This window comes from Thamnophis elegans, chromosome Z (assembly GCF_009769535.1).
Source record: "Thamnophis elegans isolate rThaEle1 chromosome Z, rThaEle1.pri, whole genome shotgun sequence".
NCBI lineage: Eukaryota > Metazoa > Chordata > Lepidosauria > Squamata > Colubridae > Thamnophis > Thamnophis elegans.
In genome coordinates, this window is record NC_045558.1 from 140,107,272 (window position 1) to 140,132,929 (window position 25,658).

Sequence of the window (25,658 nt, forward strand, 5' to 3'; positions counted from 1 at the left end):
TGGCGCTAAAACCGCAATGTCAAAAGCGCGCCGACAACAGCGCGCCGACAACAGCGCGCCGACAGAAGCGCGATTTAAGTTAAGGTAAGGTTTAGGTTTAGGGTTAGGTTTAGGTTAGGTTTAGGGTTAGGTTTAGGGTTAGGTTTAGGGTTAGGTTAGGGTTAGGTTAGGTTTAGGGTTTAGGTTAGGTTTCAGCGCGCTTCTGTCGGCGCGCTGTTGTCGGTGCGCTTCAGGGCTAATTCGTCGCTCCTTCGTCGCGCGTTTTGTCGTCGCGTTTTTGTCACCGCGATTTTTCAGGCGCGCATTTGTCGTTCGCGCATTTGTGGTGGAACCAGTTATCAGACATCAGTGAGGCAGAAGAACAGCTGGAGCCTGTTCCCAGTGTGCGCATGCGCAGAGCTGCCGGGCGAAGGGAACAGCTAAGGAACAAGGGTCGACGGGAGAAAGGTCACAGGTGGATGGTGAATGGCCCCTCCCAGAGGCAATAGAAGAGGAGCGAAAGGGGAGTGGAGTTTGCAGGAGTTCGCTTCATTGGTTCGTGACCCCCCCCCCCCGAGACTCCTTGCCAAGTTTCCCAGAGATCATCCTGGTAGCTCTCCAAGCCAGATAAGGTCGGTGACTGTAAATCCTCCTTCGAAAGACTTGGCTGGATGGAAAGGAGCAGAATTCCCAGTCAATTAATCAAAGGTTTTTTTTAGTCGGGACCAGGAGTTTGCTTCCTGTTCTTGGGAATGAGTTTCCACGCAATTGCTTGGAGGTCACTGACCTGGCATGAAGGCCGTAACCCGAGGTTAAATCTCACCGTCCCGGGGCACATGGAAAGGAAAGGACCTTCAAAAGTGGCTTGATGTCCCGGCGTCCCAGGAAACGAAAACAGCAGCAGAGAAAGCAATGGCCTGTTTGGCCCAAGGCCACCACCGGCGTGGAAAACATCCCGTCTGCAGATGGGATGACCTCTGAGCTCTTGTGCACAAACAGGGGCCATCTGAGACGCATCAACAGAAACTCAAACTCTTGCGTCACCCCCGGAGAAACAAGGAAGACCAAGCAGCAACAAGCCACAGCCTGTGCCTGCTTGACGCCTTCCAACCATGCCGGGAAGGGAGAGATTAGCCAGAGGTGAAATGCAGGAGGAGATTCCTCATCTTTTGGAAGCTCGGCGTAAAATTTGCTCAGCATATAGGATAGGATAGGATAGAATTGGATAGGATAGAATAGGATAGGATTGGATTGGAAAGGATAGAATTGGATAGAATAGGATAGGATAGGATAGAATTGGATAGGATAGGAAAGGATGGAATAGAATTGGGTAGGATAGGATAGAATAGGATAGGATTGGATAGGATAGGAAAGGAGAGAATTGGATAGAATAGGATAAAATAGAATTGGATAGGATAGGATAGGAAAGGATAGGATAGGATAGAATTGGATAGGATAGAATCGAATTGGATAGAATAGGATAGGATTGGATTGGAAAAGATAGAATTGGATAGAATAGGATAGGATAGGATAGAATTGGATAGGATAGGAGGATAGGATAGGAAGGGATGGAATAGAATTGGGTAGGATAGGATAGGATAGGATAGGATTGGATAGGATAGGATAGGAAAGGATAGGATAGGATAGGATAGGATGAGATGGAATAGAATTGGATAGGATAGGATAAGTTAGGATAGGATAGAATAGGATAGGATGGGATAGAATTGGATAGGATAGGATAGAATCGGATAGGATAGAATAAGATAAAATATAATTGGATAGAATGGGATGGGATGAGATGGGATAGGATAGGATAGAATATAATTGGATAGGATAGGATGGGATGGGATGGAATAGGGTAGGATAGGGTAGAATTGGATAGGATAGGAGGATAGGATAGGAAGGGATGGAATAGAATTGGGTAAGATAGGATAGGATTGAATAGGATAGAATTGGATAGGATTGGATAGGATAGGAAAGGATAGAATTGGGTAGAATAGGATAGAATAGAATAGAATTGGATAGGATAGGATAGGATAGGATAGAATCAGATAGGATAGGATAGAATAGAATTGGATAGGATAGGATAAGTTAGGATAGGATAGAATAGAATAGGATAGGATAGGATAGAATTGGATAGGATAGGATGGGATGGGATGGGATGGAATAGAATTGGATAGAATAGGGTAGGATAGAATTGGATAGGATAGGAGGATAGGATAGGAAAGGATGGAATAGAATTGGGTAGGATAGGATAGGATAGAAATAGGATAGAATTGGATAGTATTGGATTGGATAGGATAGGGTTGGATAGGATAGGATAGGAATAGAATAGAATAACAGAGTTGGAAGGGACCTTGGAGGTCTTCTAGTCCAACCCCCTGCCTAGACAGGAAACCCTTCACCACTTCAGACAAATGCCTATCCAACATCTTCTTGAATGTATAATTAATAATCCTCTAATGGGAGAAAGCGAAGGGCAGCTAAGGAGCTTCTTGACACGGGTGAAGGAGCAGAGCGCAAAACTTGACTTGAAACTCAACATTAAGACAACTAAGATCATGGCATCCGGCCCTCTGGCAAATAGATGGGGAAGAAAGGGAGGTAGTGACAGATTTTTTTTCCCTGGGCTCCAAGATCACCGCAGATGGGGACGGCCGCCAAGAAATTAAAAGAGGCTTGCTCCTGTTGGGCGGAAAGCTATGGAAAACCTAGACAGCATCCTAAAAAGCAGAGTCAACACCCTGCCAATAAAAGGGCATCTAGTCAAGGCTGTGGTTTTCCCAGTTGCAACATATGGCTGTGAAAGTTGGACCATAAGGAAGGTTGAGCGCCAAAGAATGGAGGCCTTTGAACTCTGGTGCTGGAGAAGACTCCTGCGAGTCCCTTGGACTGCAAGGAGATCCAACCGGTCGGTCCTAGAGGAGATCAACCCTGGCTGCTCTTTAGAAGGCCAGATCCTGAAGATGAGACTCAAAGACTTTGGCCACTGAATGAGAAGGAAGGACTCCCTGGAGAAGAGCCTCATGCTGGGAACGATGGAGGGCAGAAGAAGAAGAAGGAGACAGCAGAGAATGAAGTGGCTGGATGGAGTCACCAAAGCAGCCGGCGTGAGCTTCAATGGACTCCAGAGGATGGTAGAGGACAGGAAGGCCTGGAGGAATGTTGTCCATGGGGTCCCGATGGATCGGACACAACTTTGCAATTAACAACAACCAAAACATAATTTTTAGGCCCCTATAAGCTGGAAATCTGATGTTCGGGGAACGCCTCGACTTACAACGATTCATTTAGTAACCGTCCGATGTGACGGCAGCACTGGGAAGAAGGGACCGATGACTGTTTTTCGCACCGGCGACCTTTGTGGCCTTCCGATGGTCACGTGATCAAAATTCGGAGGGCACTCGGGAACTGACTCATATTTACGACGGTCGCCGTGTCCCGTGGTCACGTGATCCTCCTTTTGCGACCTTCCGACAGGCACCGTCCCCGGGGGAGGCAGATTCACCGAACAACTGTGTTGCCAGCTTAACAACTGCCGGGATTCACTTAAGAATCGTGGGAAGTAAGGTGGGGAAATGGGGCAAAGCTCGCTTAACGACTGTCTCGCTTAGCGACATGAATTTTGGGCTCAGTTGGGGTTGGAAGTCAAGAATTATCTGTGTGCTCCCATATATGGAAAACTATCTTCCTGATGGAGCAGTATTGTTCAAATTTAGCCACTTGAAGAGGGATGGACTTCAACTCCCATAATCCCCCTAGACTGGCTGAAGGATTCTGGGAGTTGAAGTCCACCCACCTTCATCCTATCCCTCAAATGCTTGAGATTTAGGAAAAACTGAGGGATAGGACGAAGGACGAAGAGGGGTGGACTTCAACTCCCACCATCCTTAAGCCAGCCTGGCTGGTTGGGGGATTCTGGGAGTTGAAGTCCACCCACCTTCTCCTATCCCTCAAATGCTTGAGATTTAGAAAAAATGGAGGGATAGGACGAAGGCCGAAGAGGGGTGGACTTCAACTCCCAGCATCCTTCAGCCAGCCTGGCTGGTTGGGGGATTCTGGGAGTTGAAGTCCACCCCTCTTCAAGGGCTAAGATTGAGAAACACTGAGGGATAGGACGAAGGCTGAAGAGGGGTGGACCTCAACTCCCAGCATCCTTCAGCCAGCCTGGCTGGCTGGGGGATTCTGGGAGTTGAAGTCCACCCCTCTTCAAGGGCTAAGATTGAGAAACACTGAGGGATAGGACGAAGGCAGAAAAGGGGAGGACTTCAACTCCCAGAATCCTTCAGTCAACGTTCCTGCCTGGGGGATTCTGGGAGTTGAAGTCCATCCCTCTTCAAGGACTAGGACTGATAAACACTGAAGGATAGGCCAAAGGTGGAAGAAGGGAGAACTTCAACTCCCAGAATGCTTCAGCCACCCTTGCTTCCTGAGGGATTCTGGGAGCTGAAGTCCACCCCTCTTCAAGGGCCACGATTGAGAAAAGCTGAAAGATAGGACGAAAGCAGAAGCGGGCTGGACTTCAACTCCCAGACTCCTTCAGCCAGCCTTGTTGGCTAAGGGATTCTGGGAGTTGAAGTCCACCCCTCTTTAAGGGCCAAGATTGATAAATACTGAGATATTCTGGACTGCCTCCAAGCACTGGGTCAGGACGAAGGCGGAGCCCGAAAGACACAGAGATTGCGTGTTTTTGTTTCCGCTTCTCTTGTTTTGCGACGTTGGGCTGTGTGAAACTTATGACGAGCCGCCCCAGAACTGTGGGCGGCTAGCCAAGTCTAATAAATCAATCAACTTCTCAGTGCCTTGATTTTGTAACCGTCCCAGTTTACGACGGGCAAAGGGAAACAGGGATTGGAGGGCCGTTTTGGAGGGTCGTAGCGAAGAGCGGAGCCATGATGTCATGGAGCGAATGATGTCATCAGTCTTGGTGACATCACTTCCTCTCCCTTCCTAAGCGATTTTAATCGGGGTGATTTTAAATCAATATAATCACTTCACAATCCGTGATAGGAATGGAACAGGGTGTCTTCAGTCTCTTTCAAGAAGAGACTGGACTGCCGTCTGTCAGAAACGGTGTAGGGTCTCCTGCTTGGATGGGGGGTTGGACTAGATGACCCACAAGGTCCCTTCCAACTCTGTTATTCTAATCCAGTTTCGAATATACCGATATAGACTCGAAAATTAGCCTCTTAAGACCCTTGTTGATGCAGGAGTATAAGTAATCCTCAACTCATGGCCACAATTTCCATTGTATAAGCAAGACAGTTGCTAAGTGAGTTTTGTCCTGTTTTACGACCTCCCTTGACACGGTCGTTAAGTGAATCCCTGCATTTCTTAAGCTAGTAACAGGGGGGTGAAGCGAATCTGTCTCCCCCGATGGACTTCACTGGTTAGAAGGACGCAAAAGGGGATCCCAGCTCCCAGGGACGCTGAAACCGTCGTAAATCCGAGTCAATGGCCAAGAATTTTGATCATGTGACCACGCTGCAAGCGTGAAAAGCGACAGCTTTTTTTTTAAACGCCGTCATAACTGTATCCCCCTTCTTTTATCCCGGCCTTTTGTCCCTGTTCCTTTCTCGTGTTTGTTTATTTTCTCGAAAGGCCCTAATAAAAGAAAATATTGACTTTTGAAGCAGAAGCTCATAAATATCGCGTCCTCCAAGCACAATATTGCAAAATGAAACAATTCTCAGAGGAGGAAACAGAACCACGTCTCAGCCAGCGGCTTCGCGTCGTATTGTTTCGCCGGAAAAAAATAATAATGTTATTTTTGTTTCCCTCGCTTCTAAGGCCAAACAATTCATTCCTGCCACAAGTTGATGTCCTCATTAAAACGGGAAGCTTTGCTAAAGGGACACAGTGAGTAGCCGCGGTGGGTTTCACATCGGGTTACCACCGGTTCGCGGGCGCACGCGTCCCTTCCGCACATCCGCCTGGCATTCCATGAGAGTGCTTGGCTGGCGTGCGGGCCTCAAAAACACACCTCCTAAATCGGACGGCATTTCCACACCCGGTTTGGGCGAACTGGTTCGAACCGCCTGAATACCATCTCTAGGAAAGTAGCGCTCGGCTTACGATCACAACCGTCCCAAATTTCCATTTGCAAAGGGAGATGGTGGCTAAGTGAGCTTTGTCTCACGTTACGACCTATCGCGCAAAGGGAGGTGGTTGCTAAGTGAGCCTTGTCTCACGTTACGACCTATCGCGCCACAATGGTGAAGTGAATCCACGCAGTTGCGGAGTTACTAACGCCGTTGTTAAGCAAAACTGGCTTCCCGCCTTGACACTGCTTCTCAGAAGATCACCAAAGGGGAGCCAAGGTGGCGCAGTGGTTAAATGCAGCACTGCAGGCTACTTCAGCTGACTGCAGTTCTGCAGTTCGGCTGTTCAAATCTCACCGGCTCAGGGTTGACTCAGCCTTCCATCCTTCCGAGGTGGGTAAAATGAGGACCCGGATTGTTGGGGGCAATATGCTGACTCTGTAAACCGCTTAGAGAGGGCTGAAAGCCCTATGAAGCGGTATATAAGTCTAACTGCTATTGCTATTGCTATCCCGTGACGTGGCCACCGTCATAAGTCTGAGTCAGTTGGCAAGAGCCTGAATTTTAGCAATAGCAATAGCAGTAGCAGTTAGACTTATATACCGCTTCATAGGGCTTTCAGCCCTCTCTAAGCGGTTTACAGAGTCAGCATATCGCCCCCAACAACAATCCGGGTCCTCATTTTACCCACCTCGGAAGGATGGAAGGCTGAGTCAACCTTTGAGCCGGTGAGATTAGAACCGCCGAACTGCAGATAGCAGTCAGCTGAAGTGGCCTGCAGTACTGCACTCTAACCACTGCGCCGCCTCGGCTCTTTTGATCCCGTGACTAGGTAAGCGTGCAACCATCCCAATGGTAATGCATCCCTTTTTTCGGCGTCGTTGCTAAATGAATGGTTGTACATTGAGGACTTCGTGCCTCTCCTCGGATCTCAGCAGTGGACGGAATATGTCACACAACTGTAACCAGGGTTTGCTTAGTTTCAATAAAAGGTCTCCGGGAATCCTGGTGGCAGACAAACCACCATTTATGGTTTGGTGTGTTTACAAGCCTAACCAGGGGTGGGATTCAGCCGGTTCGGATCGGATAGCTCTGACGATCAGCCGGGGAGCGAAACTGGTTCTCTCCAATGATCAACTTTAAAGTTGAAAGGCGACCATGGTTTGTGTTTCAAGTTTAATTTTAAATTCAAATTTAAATCTCCACTTCCTGCATTTTCCTCCTTGCGTAAGGGGGGTGGGAGGTCCCGGCTGAGCTTTGCAGACGAAGAGGAAATGGGAACTCTGCCTGCTGAGTTGGCGTCCCATTTCTGGCAATCCGGCCACCAAATCAGCACGTTTCAAAACAGGAAATGCAGAGCGTGACAGAGAAAAACCTTTTTGCGGAGAGGCCGAATGGGAAGTGAAAAAGCAGCGGAGCCAAAACCCTTCAGATGAGAAGAATAGACTTAATAGAAGGGACCTCCTCCATCTTGGCCAGGTTTAAGATGGGTGGACCGCAACTCCCAGAATTCCCCAGCCAGCCTCGAGAAACGCAAGGCTGACTAGAGAATTCTGGGAGTTGAAGTCCACCCATCTTAGATGTCGCCAAGATGGAGCTGTTCAAGGTGGACTGGGGAATGCTGGGAGTTGAAGTCCACCCATCGGAAAGTCACCACAGTTGAGCTATATAAAGTTGACTGGGGAATGCTGGGATGGGTTGAGGTCTACCCATCTAAAAGTCGCCAAGGTTGAGAAACACAAGGCTGACTGGGGAATTCTGGGACTTGAAGCCCACCCATCTTAAAAGTCGCCAAGATTAAGCTACATAAAGGTGACTGGGGAATTCTGGGAGTTGTAGTACATCCGTCTAAAAGTCACTGATTGGGCTACACAAGGTTGACTGGGGAATTCTGGGACTTGAAGTCCACACATGGGAAAGTCACCAAGATTGAGTTACACAAAGTTGACTGAGGAATTCTGGGAGTTGAAGTCCACACATGGGAAAGTCACCAAGATTGAGTTACGCAAGGTTGACTGGGGAATTCTGGGAGTTGAAGTCCATCAATCTAAAAATCACTGATTGAGCTACACAAGGCTGACTGGGAAATTATGGCACATGAAGTCCATACATCGGAAAGTCACCAGGATTGAGTTATGCACAGCTGACTGGGGAATTCTGGGAGTTGAAGTCCACCCAGCTTAAAGTCGCCAAAATTGAGAAACTCTTGCTTATAGAGTTGTCGATGGTCTCCTTTTCCAGGGGCAAAACCACGGGGAGGGGAACAGGTGAGATTCGAGCAAGATTCATATTATGCCATCCTTAGCACAGGTAGAGATCTGGGTAGTAGATTCAAATCTCCTTTTGGGAGATCAGGAAGCCTAGGACGGGAGTTTTTCCTGCTGAATAGATCCTGCCAGTGGATTTCAACACCTCTCTAGGATCAAAGTTGATCTGGGCAAAAGAGACCATTTGCAACGAAACTCTAGGAAGATCCAGGAATACCCGTGTTTCCCTGAAAATAAGACAGGGTCTTATTTTCTTTTAACCCCCCCCCCCAAAATAAGCGCTTGGCCTTATTTTCGGGGAGGTCTTATTATTTTTGAAGTTTAGGAGACAGAAAGCAGGGTCACCTCATGGCTGCTGCTGTGTTACAATATTTTCGGAGAAGGGTTTATTTTCGGAGAAGGGTTTATTTTTGGAGAGGGCTTATTTTCGGAGAGGACTTATTTTTGGAGACGGACTTATTTTGGCACATGCACTCAAAAGCCCGATTGGGCTTATAATCCGGGGATGTCTTATTTCAGGGAAAACAGGGTAGTTTTCCAGAAATCAGCTGGTTAGAATCGGTTCCACCACAAAACCGCGCTCGACTAAACCGCGCCCGACTAAACCGCGTCGCTGACATCATCAACAGGGCGACAACAGCGCGGAGACAGAAGCACGCTGTAAACCCTAAACCTAAAATTAACCCCTAAACCTAAACCTACCCCCCCTAAACCTAATCCTAAACCTAATCCTAAACCTAACCCTAAACCGAACCCTTAACCTAACCCTAAACCTAACCTTTAACCTAACCCTAAACCTAACCCTAAACCTAACCCTAACCCTTAACCTAACCCTAACCCTAACCCTAACCCTAACCCTAACCCTAACCCTAACCCTTAACGTAACCCTAACCCTAACCCTAACCCTAACCCTTAACCTAATCCTAAAACTAACCCTAAAACTAACCCTAAACCTAACCCTTACCTTAAGTTGAATCGGCTTGCTTTCAAAGCGCTATTTAAAGCGCCCTTCTTTCTCCGCACTGGCTGTTGTCGCCCTGTTGATGACGTCAGCGACGCGGTTTAATCGGGCGCGGCTTAGTCAAGCGCGGTTTTGACGGGTCACAGTTAGAATCTACCATGTTTTCCCGAAAATAAGCCAGGGTCTTATTTTCTTTTGACTCCCCCCCTGAACTAAGCGCTTGGCCTTATTTTCGGGGAGGTCTTATTATTTTTGAGGTGCAGGAGGTGGCGAGCAATGGTCACTTCATGGCTGCTGCTGTGTTGTAAAATTTGGGGGAATTATTTTAGTACATGCGCTCAAAAGCCCGATTTGGCTTATTATCCGGGGAGGTCTTATTTTCGGAGGATAGAAGAGTAGTTTTCCAGGAATCAGCTGGTTAGAATCTAGCAATCTTCTCCAGATCCCAGCAAGGGATTATTCTCAAAAAAACAACACTCCACACTGATCTCCTCTAAGTAGATCATCTTTCTCCATATCCTTGGCAGTCACAAGTTGGAGCCCGGCCCGTCCGGGCTCTGAATTTTGGAAGCGACCGTGGAAGAGAAGGTGGGGTTGCAAAAACTCTTGTAAATTTTTTCAAGCACAGCTTGTCCCAGAGAGCGATCCAGGGCTGGGCGTCCCCTCTTGGCCTCAAAATAGACCCAGCCTTCGGTTCAGTGCGGTCGCCGCCCAAAATGCCACTTTTCGAGGGCACGCCTCGTTGGAGGTGCCCACACCGTTTATCCAGGCCGGCTTGTGGCTACAAATCAAGGGCTGGTACCGGGCGAACAACCTTGGAAGTGACCTGGGTGGAGATACGGAGCAGAAACCAACCGAGCAGGCCAGATAAGATTGATTAAAAACACCTTCGGAAGGTTTTTTTGGGGACACCACAAACAGTTTCGGCCTCCCCGGAGTTGAAGTTGCCCAATTTGGTCACCGTGTTCCTGCTAGCCTTCTGCTGCCGTTCCCATCCTCCCCAGCCGTGAAAGATGATGGGTCTTGAAGCCCATCAAAGCCAGAAGGCAGCATGTTGAGCAATGTCACATGCTGAATAACAGAGTCACATAGCTGGAAGGGACCTTGGAGCCAAGGTGGCGCAGTGGTTAAATGCAGCACTGCAGGCTACTGCTAGATCAGCAGGTCAGCGGTTCAAATCTCACCGGCTCAGGGTTGACTCAGCCTTCCATCCTTCCGAGGTGGGTAAAATGAGGACCCAGATTGTTGGGGGCAATATGCTGACTCTCTGTAAACCGCTTAGAGAGGCCTGAAGGCCTATGAAGCGGTATATAAGTCTACTGCTATTGCTATTGCTATTCTAGTCCAACCCCCTGCTCAAGCTGGAGACCCTCTACCGTTTCAGAAAAAAATCTCGTCTTGAAGCATCCACAATTTGGTTGTCCAATCTCTTCTTTAAAAGAAGGAAGAGGAAGGGGGGAGGAGGGAGGAGGAGAATAACAGAGTAGGAAGGGACCTCGGAGGTCTTCTAGTCCAACCCCCTATACAGGGAGGAAACCCCATAGCATTTCAGACAAATCTCGTCTTGAAGCAGCCACAATTTCTAGCCTTGGGGATTCTCACCCTGGACGAGTTTAAAATGGATGGACTTCAAAATACCCAGAATTCCCCAGCCTGGCTGTAGGATTCTGGGAGTTGAAGTCCACCCATCTTACTCTCGCCCAGGGTGAGAATGACGGTGTCTGTCTTTTTTCCCCAAGCTCCGGTTCCCATTGATGTTTATCTCTTCCCCCCACCCCATTTTATTATCTCTCTTCCTAATCTCCCCCCTTCTGGTCACCTCCGATCTGTCCTGTTTAAGCTGCTTATGGTGGTTTGTTTTATTATTATTATTTTCATTTATTTATTTTTTCATTCCAACTGTGCAATTGGATGTTTGGGCACCGAGCTCAGCCCACTGGTAGGTTGTGAGCAGTTGCTTCTCGCGGTGAGATTTGAGGGGTGGGGGGGTGTAGATTTCTGCCCTCTCCCCCTCTTCCTCCTTCTCCTCTTTTTCTTCTTCTTCCTCTTCTTCCTCCTCATCTTCTCCTCTGCTTTCTTCTCCTCCTCCTCCTTCTCCTCCTCTTCCTCTTCTTCTTTCTTCTTTCTCATCATCTCCTCTTCTTTCTTGCTCTTCTTTCTTTCTTCCTTCCTCCCCCTCCTCTTCCTCTCCTCCTCCTCTTCTTATTCCTCTTCTTCCTCTTTTTTCTTCTCCGTCCTCCTCCTTTTCTTCTTCTTCTTCATGCTCTTCTTTCTTTCTTCTTCATCCCCCTCCTCTCCTCCTTCTCTTCTTCTTCCTCTTTTTCTTCCTTTCTTTCTCCTTTCCTCCTCCTCCTCCTTTTCTTCTTCTCCTTCTCCTTCTTCTTTCTTTCTTTCTTCTTCTTCCCCCTCCTCTCCTCCTCCTCCTCTCTTTTTCTTCTTGCTCTTCTTTCTTCTTCCTCCCCCTCCTCTTTTTTCCTCCCTGCGACCAATAAGATCCCATAGACTAGGCCTCCTCCGTATTCCATCGGCCAGCCAGTGTCGGCTGGCAACCACAAGGAGGAGGGCCTTCTCAGCAGTAGCCCCGGCCCTTTGGAACGAGCTCCCCGTGGAGATTCGTACCCTCTCCACCGTCCAAGCCTTCCGCATAGCCTTGAGAACTGGCTCGCCCGTCAGGCCTCCTCCTTTTCTTCTTTCTTTCTTCTTTCTTTCTTTCTTTCTTTCTTCTTCCTTTCCCTCCTCCTCTTCCCCTCCTCCTCTTCTTCTTCTTCTAGGTCTTCTTGCTCTTCTTTCTTCTTTCTTTCTTCTTCCTCCCCTCCTCTTTTCCCTTTCTTCTTCTTCTTCTTCCTTCTTCCTCCCCCTCCTCTTTTTCTTCTTGCTCTTCTTTCTTTCTTCTTCCTCCCCCTCCCCCTCTTCTTCCTCTTTTTTCTTCCTCTCCTTCTCTTCTCTCTTTCATCTTTCTTTCTTCTTCCTCCCCTCCTCTTTTCCCTTTCTTCTTTTTCTTATTCTTTTTCTTTCTTTCTTCTTCCTCCCCCTCCTCTCCTCTTTTTCTTCTTGCTCTTCTTCCTCTTCTTTCTTTCTTCTTCCTCCCCCTCCCCCTCTTCTTCCTCTTTTTTCTTCCTCTCCTTCTCCTCCTTTTCTTCTTTCTTTCTTCTTTCTTTCTTCTTCCTCCCCTCCCCCTCTTCTTCCTCTTTTTTCTTCCTCTCCTTCTCCTCCTTTTCTTCTCTCTTTCTTCTTTCTTTCTTCTTCCTTTCCCTCCTCCTCTACCCCTCCTCTTCTTCTTGCTCTTCTTTCTTCTTTCTTTCTTCTTCCTCCCCCTCCTCCTCTTCTCCCTTTCTTCTTCTTCTTCCTCTTTCTTTCTTTCCTTCTTTCTTTCTTTTTTCTTCCTCCCCTCCTCCTCCTCTTCCTCCTCCTCCCATTGTTTTCCTAAGCTTGTCTCTCGTCTCTGATGTTTCCCCCCCCCCCCGTTCGCTGACTCAGCACAGAGTAACTGGCTTTGACCTGATTAATAAAGTTGTGCTGATTTGCAGAGGCCTTGCCCAAGTATCCCAGCCCGATCCAATCTCAGCCTCCCTCTCTTATCCGGCCTCCCCCGCCTCCCCTGCTGAGAAGCTGGATATTAAAAAAAAAAAAAGGAGCAAAACCAGTTTGCGCCTGATCTTCCCAGCCTATGCATGATGTCCTAAAGTAGCCTCCGGCAGGACATTTTTTCCCCCACCTCTGATCCTTTCTGAAATACCTTTTCGGTTCAGGGGCTGAGAATGGTTCCCCTCCCCACTAGCTCGCCTACTGCAAAAGAGGGGGATTTGAGGAAGAGGATGGATAGGATAGGATAGGATAAAGCATAGAGTAGAATAGGAATAGAATAGAATGGAAAATCTGGAATGGAATAGATCGGAATGGAATGGAATAGAACAGAACAGAATAGCAAATATGGAATGGAATGGAATACAATAGAATAAAATAGAACAGAAAATATGGAATGGAATGGAATACAATAGAATAAAATAGAATAGAAAATATGGACTGGAATGGAATACAATAGAATAAAATAGAACAGAAAATATGGAATGGAGTAGAGTAGAATACAAAATATGGAATGGAATGGAATACAATAGAATAAAATAGAATAGAAAATATGGAATGGAATGGAATGGAATGGAATAGAATAGGATAGAAAATATGGAATGGAATAGAATAGAATAGAAAATATGGAATGGAATGGAATAGAGTAGAATAGAAAACAAAATATGAGATGGAATAGAAAATATGGAATGGAATAGAGTAGAATACAAAATATGGAATGGAATGGAATAGAATAGAAAATATGGAATGGAATAGAATAGAATAGAAAATATGGAATGGAATAAAAAATATGGAATGGAATGGAATCTAATAGAATATAAAATATGGAATGGAATAAAATAGAATAGAAAATATGGAATGGAATGGAATGGAATAGAATAGAAAATATGGGATGGAATAGAATGGAATAGAATGGAATGGAATAGAAAAGAAAACATGGAATGGAATAGAATGGAATGGATTTTTGTGAAGCTTCCTGCTGAAGTCAAGAAGTGACTAAGGGAGTCATTAAGCGAGCCACGTGGTTGTTAAGCGAATCGGGCTTCCCACATCGACTTTGCTTGCCGGAAGCCAGCTGGGAAAGCCACCAAGGGCGATTCCTGTGACTCTGCAACGCTGTAACGGTCATAAACACAGATGTTCCTCGACTTACAACGCTCCATTTAGTGACCGTTTGAAGCTACAGCAGCTGTTGAAAAAGTGACCATTTTTACGACCACTGCGGCATCCCCCGTGATCCAAATTCCGACGCTTGGCAACTGCCTCATATTTATGATGGCTGCGGCATCCCAGAATCACGTGATTCCCCTTTTGCGACCTTCCAACAAGCCAATTCAACGGGGAAACTGGATTCCCTGAACAACCCTGTGACTCACTTAACGACTGCAGCGCTTGACTTAACCTCTAGAAAGGTCGTAAAATGGGGCACAACTCAATTAACAACAGTCTCGCTTAGCAACAGGAATTTGGGGCTCAGCTCTGGTCGTAAGTTGAGGACTACAGGTAATTTGCCAATAGCCAAGCGTCTAACCCAGGGGTCGGCAACCTTAAACACTCAAAGAGCCACAAAGGTCCTAACCGGAAGCCCCCACGTTCAATTCTGGAGCCGACTGGAAGTCCAGTTCCCCATCACCACCACCATAGAGTCTCCTCCTAGAGCGGCACCCTTTTTCCTCTACCTGTCCTAACCGAAAGCCCTATCAATTGTGGAGCCGATCGGAAAACCCGCCCCTTACCATAGAGACTCCCGCTGGCGCGCCTTGCTTGCTCCCCAACCGGAAGCTCCTATCAAAATTATGGTATCGACTGGTGACAGGGAGCCGCAGCAGAGAGATGAAAGAGCCACATGCAGCTCCGGAGCTGGAGATTGTTCAACGCTGGTCTAACTCTTGATTGTGTCCTTTTAAGGACACCGGAATGATCCTGAGTGCAAGAATCAGTCATAATTGCAAGAACTGGTCACAAGTCATTGTTTTTCCAGCACCGTCATAACTTCAAACAAGTGGTCGTATATCAAGGACTACCGGTTTATCCTCTCAGCGTCAGCTAACAGCACCGCTGAAAACCATCCACATATCTTTTGCTCTCTTTCAAACGAAGCCAGCCATATTATTCCTTTTTCCATCTCTTTATTTTTTATTTTTTGGGGGAATGAATGTCAGTTAGCCCTTTTCGTCGCACAACACCCCTGCGAGGCAGACCAGGGAATAGGAAAAAAGGAAGCGAATACAAGGTCACTCAGCAGATCGGAAGAGCCAACCAAAGGGGGGAAAAAAGGCAAATCAGCCGCTGTTGGAAGATAAAGCAACTTTCCCACAAGGTTTGTTTCTACAAGCAAATCCCCTCCTAAAGGGCAAAAGAGCGGGAGCCAAGTTGTGATTGGAATGAATTGGTGAATCAACTCGGTTTGAACAGCCCTCTTTTGATGGGGGTTTGTTAGCATTGGATTTTTGGAAAGCGACAAAGGAGCCTCATTCAAATGCAGAACTTTGATTTTATTTTTAGGGAAAGGCAAAAAGGGAAAAGGGAAATCTTATCTGTCAGTGTCTATCTGTCTACCCATATCTCTCTCTCTCCCTCTCTCTCTTTACCTACCTACCTATCTCTATATCTATCTATCTATCTATCTATCTATCTATCTATCTATCTATCTATCATCTATCATCTATCTTATATCCATATCTATTTATCTACCTACCTACCTACCTACCTACCTACTTATCCATCCATCCATCTATATATCTCTATCCGTCTCTGTCTGTCTGTCTGTCTGTCTGTCTGTCTGTCTGTCTGTCTGTCTGTCTGTCTATCTATCTATCTATCTATCTATCTATCTATCTATCTATCTATCTCTATCCATATCTATCTGTCTGTCTATCTATCTATCTATCTATCTATCTATCTATCTATCTATCTATCTATCTCTATCTGTCTATTCTATCTATCATCTAATCAATCAATCAATCTATCTATCTATCTATCTATCATCTATCTATCTATCTATCTATCTATCTATCTATCTATCTATCTATCTATCTATCTAGTCTGTCTGTCTGTCTATCTATCTATCTATCTATATCTATCTATCTATCTATCTATCTATCATATCCATATCTATCTATCATATCCATATCTACCTACCTACCAACCTACCTCTATCTATCTATCTATTTCTATCCATATCTATCTATCTGTCTTTCTATATCTATCTATCTATCTATCTATCTATCTATCTATCTATCTATCTATCTATCTATCTATCTATCTATCTATCTATCTACGTATTTCTATCCATATCTATCTATCTATTTCTATCCATATCTATCTATCTGTCTGTCTGTCTATATCTATCTATCTATCTATCTATCTATCTATCTATCTATCTATCTATCTATCTATCTATCTATCTATCTATCTATGTATCATATCCATATCTACCTACCTACCAACCTACCTCTATCTATCTATCTATCTATCTATCTATCTATCTATCTATCTATCTATCTATCTATCTATCTATCTATCTATCTATCTATCTATCTATCTATCCCTCCATCCATCGATCCATCCACCTATCTATCTATCTATCTATCTATCTATCTATCTATCTATCTATCTATCTATCTATCTATCTATCTATCTATCTATTTCTATCCATATCTATCTATCTATCTATCTATCCCTCCATCCATCCCTCCATCCATCCATCCACCTATCTATCTATCTATCATATCCATATCTATCTACCTACCTACTTACCTACATCTGTCTGTCTGTCTGTCTATCTATTTATCTATCTATCTATCTATCTATCTATCTATCTATCTATCTATCCCTCCATCCCTCCATCCATCCATCCACCTATCTATCTATCTATCATATCCATATCTATCTACCTACCTACTTACCTACATCTGTCTGTCTGTCTGTCTATCTATTTATCTATCTATCCCTACCTACCTACCTACCTACCTATTTATCTACCTACCTATCTGTGATACAGGTAGTCCTCGATATACGACCACAATGGAGTCCAACATTTCTGCCACTAAGCAAGACATTTGTTGTGCATTTTGCCTCATTTTACGACCTTTCTCGCCACACTTCTTCAGCGAACCAGAGGGCAGAGGGCACCAGAGGACAGGACATAAAACAATGGATGGAAACTCATCAAGGAGAGAAGCAACCTGGAATTAAGGAGAAACTTCCTTACAGGGAGGACAATTAGCCAGTGGAACAGTTCGCCACCAGAACGTGCGGGTGCTTCGTCACTGGAGGTTTTTAAGAAGAGACTAGACAATCCCCTTGTCTGAAATGGTATAGGGTCTCCTGTCTGAGCAGGGGGTTGGACTAGAAGCCCTCCAAGGTCCCTCCTTCCAGCTCCATTCTGATGATGATGCTCAGTTAGTGACACGGTCGTTAAGTGAATCTAGTTTCTGCATTGACATGGCTTGTCGGAAGGTCGCAAAAAGAGATCACATGAGCCCGGGACCCTGCAGCCGCCATAAATATGAATCCGTTGCCAAGTGTCCGAATTTTGTGCATGCGACAAAGGGTCGTAAGTGCGAGAAACGGTCCTAAGTCAACATTTTTGGGTGCCGCTGTAACTTGGAAGAACTGTCATAAGTCGAGGACTTCATAAGCCACCCCTAATTAAGTGTCTTGAAGGGTAGTGACGCGCCTGACACAATCGGCTTTACCCCTTTCTTTAAACGGCGGTTCCAATAATCTTGATTAGAATTCTTGAGGCCGATGAGAAAAGTGAACTGTAGGTTTTATTCACCCTGGGAAATGGTGCGTATTTAAAGACTGCACCCTTGAGCTGAATTCACTGCCTCTGATCCTGGGGGAGGAGGGGGGAAGCGATTATTCACCAGACTGAGTGCGAGACGAGGGGATTAAATCCTCTTTACAGTCGGTTTCCCATGGAATTTTAAGCCAGGGATATATATATATATGTGGCGAGAAAAAGCCCAATTAGCTGAAAACGGCATGACAATCTGGTGTTCGGACAGCCGTCGGAGAATTTATTTATTACACAATCCATTAATTTAAGAACGTAGAGGCTGCAAAACTCCTGACAACCAGTAGGGGGGGGGGGCAAATCCTAACTCTCGGCTGCCACCTCGAAGTTTTGCAACCCCGGTTTGGGTTGGTGGTTTACCCCTTAGGCCAGGGAACAGCAACCTGCGGCTCGGGAGCTGCATGTGTCTCTTTCATCCCTTGGCTGCGGCTCCCTGTTGCCGATCGGCGTCACAGTTGATAAGGTGTTCGGGTAGAGGAAAAAGGATGCTGTGCTAGGAGGAGACTCTACGGTGGGGGAACCGGACTTCCGGTCGGCTCCAGAACTGAACAGGGGGAGTTCCGTTTAGGTCCTTGGTGGCTCTTTGAGTGTTTAAGATTGCCGACTCCTGGCTTAAGGTGGCACATGTGGGTTTACTTAAGATAAACAGATCTGGGCCTCAACTGGTTCATATTCGCCTTGTTGAACTAAGGTTAGTTCAATGAATTACTCTTGTCTGGGCAAATCACCCAATATACAAGCTACAATGGTTCAGCTCCCACAACCAGCTAGGTGTGGGCCACCTGCGGCTCTGGAGCTGCAGGTGGCTCTTTCATCCCTCTGCTGCAGCTCCCTGTCGCCGGTCGGCACTACAATTTTAAGAGAAGCTTCTGGTTTGTGGAGGGGGGGGACACAGCATGCCAGGAGGAGACTCTATGGCAAGGGGCGGGTTTTCTGGTCAGCTCCACAATTGATAGGGCTTTTGGTTAGGACAGGTAGAGGAAAGAGGACGCCATGCTAGGAGGAGACTCTACGGTGGGGGAACCGGACTTCCAGTTGGCAGAGGAAAAAGGGCGCCACGCTAGGAGGAGACTCTATGGTGGTAGGGGGAAACCAAACTTCCGGTTGGCAGAGGAAAAAGGGTGCCACACTAGGAGGAGACTCTATGGTGGTGGTGGGGAGAACCAGACTTCTGGTTGGAAGAGGAAAAAGGCCATCGTGCTAGGAGAAGACTCTATGGTGGTGGCAGGGGGACGGACGGACCAGACTTCCGGTTGGCAGAGGAAAAAGGATGCCACGCTAGGCAGAGACTCTATGGTGGTGGTAGTGGGGGGAACCAGAGTTCCGGTTGGCAGAGAAAAAAGGGCGCCACGCTAGGAGGAGACTTTATGGTGGTGGTGGTGAGACCAGATTTCCAGTTGGCAGAGGAAAAAGGGCACCACGCTAGGAGGAGACTCTATGGTGGTGGTGGTGGTGGTGGTGGTAGAACCAGACTTCCGGTTGGCAGAGGAAAAAGGGCGCCACGCTAGGAGGAGACTCTATGGTGGGGGGGGGGAACCAAACTTCCGGTTGGCAGAGGAAAAAGGGTGTCACACTAGGAGGAGACTCTATGGTGGTTGGGGGGGGGGAACCAGACTTCCAGTTGGCAGAGGAAAAAGGGCCCGTGCTAGGAGAAGACTCTATAGTGTGTGTGTGTGGGGGGGGAACCCAGGCTTCCGGTTGGCAGAGAAAAAAGGGCGCCACGCTAGGAGGAGACTCTATGGTGGGGGACCCGGACTTCCAGTTGGCAGAGGAAAAAGGATGCCACACTAGGAGGAGACTCTATGGTGTGTGTGTGTGGGGGAACCAGACTTCCGGTTGTCAGAGGAAAAAGGGTGCCATGCTAGGAGAAGACTCTATAGTGGGGGGGGGGAACCAGACTTCCAGTTGGCAGAGGAAAAAGGGTGCCACGCTAGGAGGAGACTCTATGGTAGGGGAACCGGATTTCTAGTCGGCTCCAGAATTGAACAGGAGGCTTCTGGTTAGGACCTTTGTGGCTCTTTAAGGTTGCCAGCCCCTCAGCTAGGCCATAAACAAGCCTTCTTCATGAGCTTTTGTTTTGCTCCAACCCGCGGTCTTGTTCTCTCCCTTTTCAAACACACGCGCGTCCTCCCGAAGCATCCTTTTCCCACATTTAAGAGACGCACCACTTGCGATCGGCGCGTAACACTACGCGTCCCGGCCCGATTCGCTCGCTACTTACAAAGGCAGACGCCCGCGAGGAGACGTAGCCCGGTTTCCGGAGGCAGGCAGGTGGGGAAGATGGGCTGGAGGACGTAGTTGGCAAAAGTCAGCGCGATCACCGCCTGATTCGTGGGGTAGATCACCAGCACCGCGATCCACAGTCTGAGGAACCTTGGGAGAAATGGAAGAGTTAGCGGCACATCAAGACTTCTTGGTCTTTACCTGAAAAAAACGTGACCCGTCAAAACCGCGGTCCACTAAAGCGCGCCCGATCAAAGCGCGTACGTGACGTCATCAGCAGCGCAACAAATAAAATTAAAAATAAATTAAATTAAAATTAAAATAAAATTAAAGCAAGCCGATTCACATAAAGGTAAGGGTTAGGTTTAGGGTTACGTTAAGCGTTAGGGTTAGGGTTAGGGTTAGGTTAAGGGTTAGCGTTAGGTTTAGCGTTAGGTTAAGGGTTAGGGTTAGGGTTAGGGTTAGGGTTAGGTTAAGGGTTAGGGTTAGGTTAAGGGTTAGGCTTAGGGTTAGGTTTAGCGTTAGGTTTGGGGGGGTTAGGGTAAGGTTTTCGCGTTAATTTTAAATTTACCGCTCACAGCGTGCCGTTTTCGTCGTGCTGTGATGTCACGTACGCGCTTTCGTCGAGCGCGCTTTAGTCTACCGCGGATTTGTGGTGGAACCGAAAAAAAAGCCGGTGTCTCTTTCCCTTAACAAGATCAATTGAGAAGAACAGCAAGAATTCTGACAACCAATATATTCCCCAGTATACTGAAGTGGCTGTTTCTTGATTTTCTTTCTAACTATCACCCGAGGAATGGGGAAATAACAGAACTATCAGGCCTGCAGTCAAATTCCTTTTAGGATCTTTGGCCTTCCACACTCCCCGCCTCTCTCTTTCTTTACTATGCTGTTTCATTAGTGGGGAATTGGGAGGGGGGGATAGTAAGGACTAGAATGTGTTGTTGTCAAAATAAAACATTCCTTTCCAGAAGCCCAAGGTCATCTTTTGTCTCCGCACCTCTGCACCTGACCGGAACTAGATGGGTGGAAATGCCAGCGTGGCAGTGGAAGATTGGACCATGTGATGGACTTGAGGCTGTGGGGGGGGCAAGATCATGAGCTTTCAACTGGGTGGGAAACCCCGGAAGCTTTCAGATTCGGGTTTCCACAGGTTGCACCAACATGTCTCTCTCTTAGTAAATTGGAACTTTGAGGAAAGCCCTGCCTTGGACTCTGATTTAATTCTGGATGATATTTGGAACCCTGTCAAGAACAGAACAACAGAATTGGAAGGGGCCTCGGAGGTCTTCTAGTCCAACCCCCAGGTCAAGCAGGGGACCCTATGCCAGTGATGGCTAACTTTTTTTGGGATCGCATGCCAAAAGCGGTGGAGAACGCAGGGGGCTCGTGTGTGGGCGTGCCACACCCTTAATGCTATGCGTGGAACCCCAGCACACATGCGCGCATGACCCCCCCCCATGCATGCTTGTGTGATCAGCGCGAAACCCCCCGCTTTTGGTGTGCTTTTTCCGCCCTCCCCAGGCTCCAGAGGCTTTCTAGGAGCCTGGGGAGGGCGAAAACATCCTCTCTCGCCCCAACCTGAAGTCTCCGGAGGGTGAAAAACGGCCGTACGAGCAAACCAGAAATCTGTTTCCGAACTTCCGGTTTGCCCAAAGGGCTGTTTTTTCGCAGTCCGGAGGCCGAAATCTGACAGGGCAATGCCTTCCGTGCCATAAGCTCGCTGTCACGGCATCACTGAACCATTTCAGGCAAGTGGTTCTCCAACATCTTCTTCAGAACTTCCAGAGTTGGAGTAACCAACAACTTCTGGAGGCAAGTTGTTCCACTGGTTCTCAGGGTCAGGAAATTCCTCCTTGGTTCCAGCTTGCTTCTCCCTTCGATTCATTTTCTTCATCCGTTGCTTCTTGTTCTGCTTTCAGGTGCTTTGGAGGAGAGGTTGACCCCCTGTTCTTTGGGGCAGCCCCTCAAATATTGGAAGACTGCTATCATGTCACCCCGAGTCCTTCTTTTCCTTAATAGCAGTAGACTTATATACCGCTTCATAGGCCTTTCAGGCCTCTCTAAGCGGTTTACAGAGAGTCAGCATATTGCCCCCAACAATCTGGGTCCTCATTTTACCCACCTCGGAAGGATGGAAGGCTGAGTCAACCCTGAGCCGGTGAGATTTGAACCGCTTAGAGAGGCCTTTCAGGCCTCTCTAAGCGGTTTACAGAGAGTCAGCATATTGCCCCCAACAATCTGGGTCCTCATTTTACCCACCTCGGAAGGATGGAAGGCTGAGTCAACCCTGAGCCGGTGAGATTTGAACCGCTGACCTGCTGATCTAGCAGTAGCCTGCAGTGCTGCATTTAACCACTGCGCCACCTTGGCTCTTGGCTCTTAAGCTAAACTTACCCAATAATTCCTGCAACTATTGCTGTTGTTTGTTGTTTAATGAGCCCTTGCGGGATGGAGTCGGGGTACCGGAATGGCGCTGAGTATTTACTGACCAGATGCCCTTCCTGTCGCTAATACAGAGTTGTTGCAGCCAGATATTGTCAGACCTGCAAACCGCCTTTTCTTTTGGGATTCCAGGCCTGCCGCACTTTCTACTGTGGGGAAATGGGAGCTGGGTGATGTGTAGCCATAACAACATTCTTTCTCAGAAAGTCAAGGTCATTCTTCGCCTCTGCACCTGGCCGGATGCGGATGGGAGGAATCTGTCTTGGTGGCAGGGAAGGGTTGGGCCACGGGATGGGACTCGTGGGTGTTGGGGCAAGGTCTTTAACTTTCAACTGGGGGTGGGAAAACCTGGAAGCTTTCAGATTCGGGTTTTCCCAGATGTGCCAACATGACATCTGTAATGCAGTGGAGCCTCGGAGTTTTATTTTGTTGGGGGTGTTTTGGGGGGGACCCTGACAGATATATTCTCATTGTGCCCAGAGAGAGAAATATTGGAAGACTGCTAACATGTCTCCCCTGGTCCTTCTTTTCATCAAACTAGACATCCCCAGTTCCTGCAACCGTTCTTCCTATGTTTTAGCCTCCAGTCCCCTCATCCTCTTTGTTGCTCTTCTCTGCACTCTTTCCAGAGTCTCCACATCTTTTCTACATCGTGGCGACCAAAACTGAATGCCGTATTCCAAGTGTGGCCTCACCAAGGCCTTATAAAGTGGTATTAACCCTTCACGGAATCTTGATTCTATCCCTCTGTTGATGCAGCCTAGAACTGTGTTGGCTTTTTTGGCAGCTGCTATTTCAACAATGGTCTCCTGAATCCTTAAATTGTTGTGGCCCACCAGCGGAGCTGATGGCAGATTCAGACAGCGAGGAGGTTGGGAAGGAAGATGGGCCAGTCCTGAAGTCTGGGGAAGGCTCTGACGAGGGCTCTGTGTCGGAGGCAGAGAGGGGGCCAGAGCCATATGCCAGTTATCAGCTGCCTTCGGAGTCAGACATCAGTGAGGCGGAAGAACAGCTGGAGCCTGTTCCCAGTGTGTCCATGCACTGAGTTGTCAGATGAAGGGACAGCTAGGGAACAGGGGTCGACTTGGGAGTAAGGCTGCAAGTGGACAATGAATGGCCCCTCCCGGAGGAAAGAAAAAGAGGAGCGAAAGGGGAGTGGAGTTTGCAGGAGACCATTAATTTGCTTCATTGGTTCCGGAGTCTTTGCCAAGTTTGGCAGATCTCGGCCTGGCAGCTCTCCAAGCCAGATAAGGTCTGTGACCGTAAATCCTCCCTCGAAAGATTTTGCTGGATGGGAATGAACAGAATTCACAGCAAATGAATAAAAGGGTTTTTTGTCGCGACAAGGAGTTTGCGTCATGCTCTGGGGAAGCCTCGGTCACAACCTAAATGCTAAATTTCTGGATTTCCCCCAACCACTGGCTGACAAACCAATTCCCTCTTATTCCCTCTTACCCAGCCAGTCCTCCGAAGATATCCTTGACGTAGGAATAGTCTCCCCCGGATTTGGGGATGGTGACGCCCAGCTCTGCGTAGCACAGGGCCCCCACGGCGGTGATGAGGCCCGTGACGATCCACACGATCAATGCCAGCCCTACGGAGCCCGCGTTTTCCAACACACCCTTTGGCGATACAAAAATTCCGGATCCAATGATGTTACCTACAGAGGGAGAAGAGGAAGTCACGACGGAGGACACGGACAACACAACAAGCCACCGCACTGTCTTCTGAACTCCTTTCCCAGCTGGCTCTGTCCGCCCAAGAATAGAACATAGAATAATAAGGTTGGAAGGGACTTTGGAGGTCATCTAGTCCAACCCCTTGCCCGGGGCAGGAGATCCTCACCCATTCCAATAGGGGTGACATGTGACAGCAGTGTTCCAATATCTCAGGGGCTGCCCCAAAGAAGAGGGAGTCAAGCTATTCTCCAAAGCACCTGAGGGCAGGACAAGAAGCAATGGGGGGAAACTAATCAAGGAGAGAAGTAACTTAGAACTGAGGAGAAATTTCCCGACAAAACAATTAATCAGTGGAACTGCTTGCCACCAGACGTTGCCAACATTGGAGGTTTTTAAGAAGAGATCGGACAGCAATGGTATAGATTCTCCTGCTTGAGCAGGGTGTTGGACTAGAGGACCTCCAAGGTCCCTTCCAACTCTGTGGTTCTGTTCCGTTCTTTCCCCATTTACCAGGTGACAGTCAGAAAGAGGATCAAGAACCAGCCACTTCAGTATGGAAGAGAGTTCCCTGCCTGAGCAGAAGGGTTGGACTAGAAGACCTCTAAGGTTCCCTTCCGACTCCAGGACTCTGTTATTCCTGCTCGGGAGAGGGGATGGCCTAGATTATGTTTCCCGCCCTGTTCCTTTAAAGATGTTTGGACTTCGACTCCCAGAATTCCCCAGCCGGAAAGTCAGCAAGATTTGAGATACGTACGGTTGACCGGGGAATTCTGGGAGTTGAAGTCCACCCATCTTGAAGTGGCCACGTTTGAGAAACACTGTTTTAGATTATCTATATGGCAATGATAGATGAACCTTTCTGACACCGAATGGCCAAACTGGAGCACATGGGTATGCACATGCATGTGTGTGCATGAGGGCCAGAGTGTGGAAAACCCGAAGGCCAGTTAGCCAGCGGGCGCATATCTGTTTTTTGGCCGATTTTTCTGGGCCGATTTTCAGCCGTTTTCAGGCCGTTTTCAGTGTTTCAATGTTTCCGTTGTCTTTTTCCCCACTTGAAACTGGTCAAACTGGGCCAAAACAGGCCTGCTAATAGCCCAAAAACCAGCTGAAAATGGCCTGGAAAAAAAACCCTGAAAATTTCGCTGAAAATAGCCCGGAAACATCCTGAAAACAGCCTAAAAAATGTCCTTTTTTGGCCCTTTTTGGGGCCATTTTCTGGCGGTCTGGCACACATGAAGACCAGCTGCCAGAAACCAGAAGAGCACTTGGTGACGGTGCAAGTGCCCACCGGGGGGGGGGGGGCTCTGCGTGCCACCTCATCACAGCTCTATGAGATACCTGCCATCCTTTCATTCTCAAGTCGGTGACCTCAGAGGAAAGTTACCGTATTTTCCGGTGTATAAGACGCACCGGAGTATAAGACGCACCAAGGTTTTGAAGAGGCAAATTAAGAAAAAAAAAGTAGGTAGGTAGATAGAGGGATAGAGAGGGAGAGAAAGAGAGAGAAATACAGTAGGTAGGCAGGGGGAGAGAGAGAGAGAGAGAGGGTAGGTAGGTAGGTAGGTAGGTAGGTAGGTAGATAAAGCGGGAGGAAGAGAGAGAGATAAATACAATAGGTAGGTAGGGAGAGAAATAGAGATAGAGAGAAATACAGTAGATAGGTAGGGAGAGAGA

At 47.5% G+C, this 25,658-nt stretch overlaps 1 protein-coding gene across 1 annotated transcript in view; it reads right to left on the reverse strand.

The window, feature by feature from the left end:
* SLC7A8 (solute carrier family 7 member 8) overlaps positions 1 to 25,658 on the reverse strand; it is a 46,212-nt gene that overhangs the window by 12,339 nt on the left and 8,215 nt on the right. The window contains 2 exon segments of the mRNA XM_032235602.1: positions 19,856 to 20,007; positions 23,758 to 23,962. Of these exon segments, the coding sequence (XP_032091493.1) occupies positions 19,856 to 20,007; positions 23,758 to 23,962 (357 nt within the window).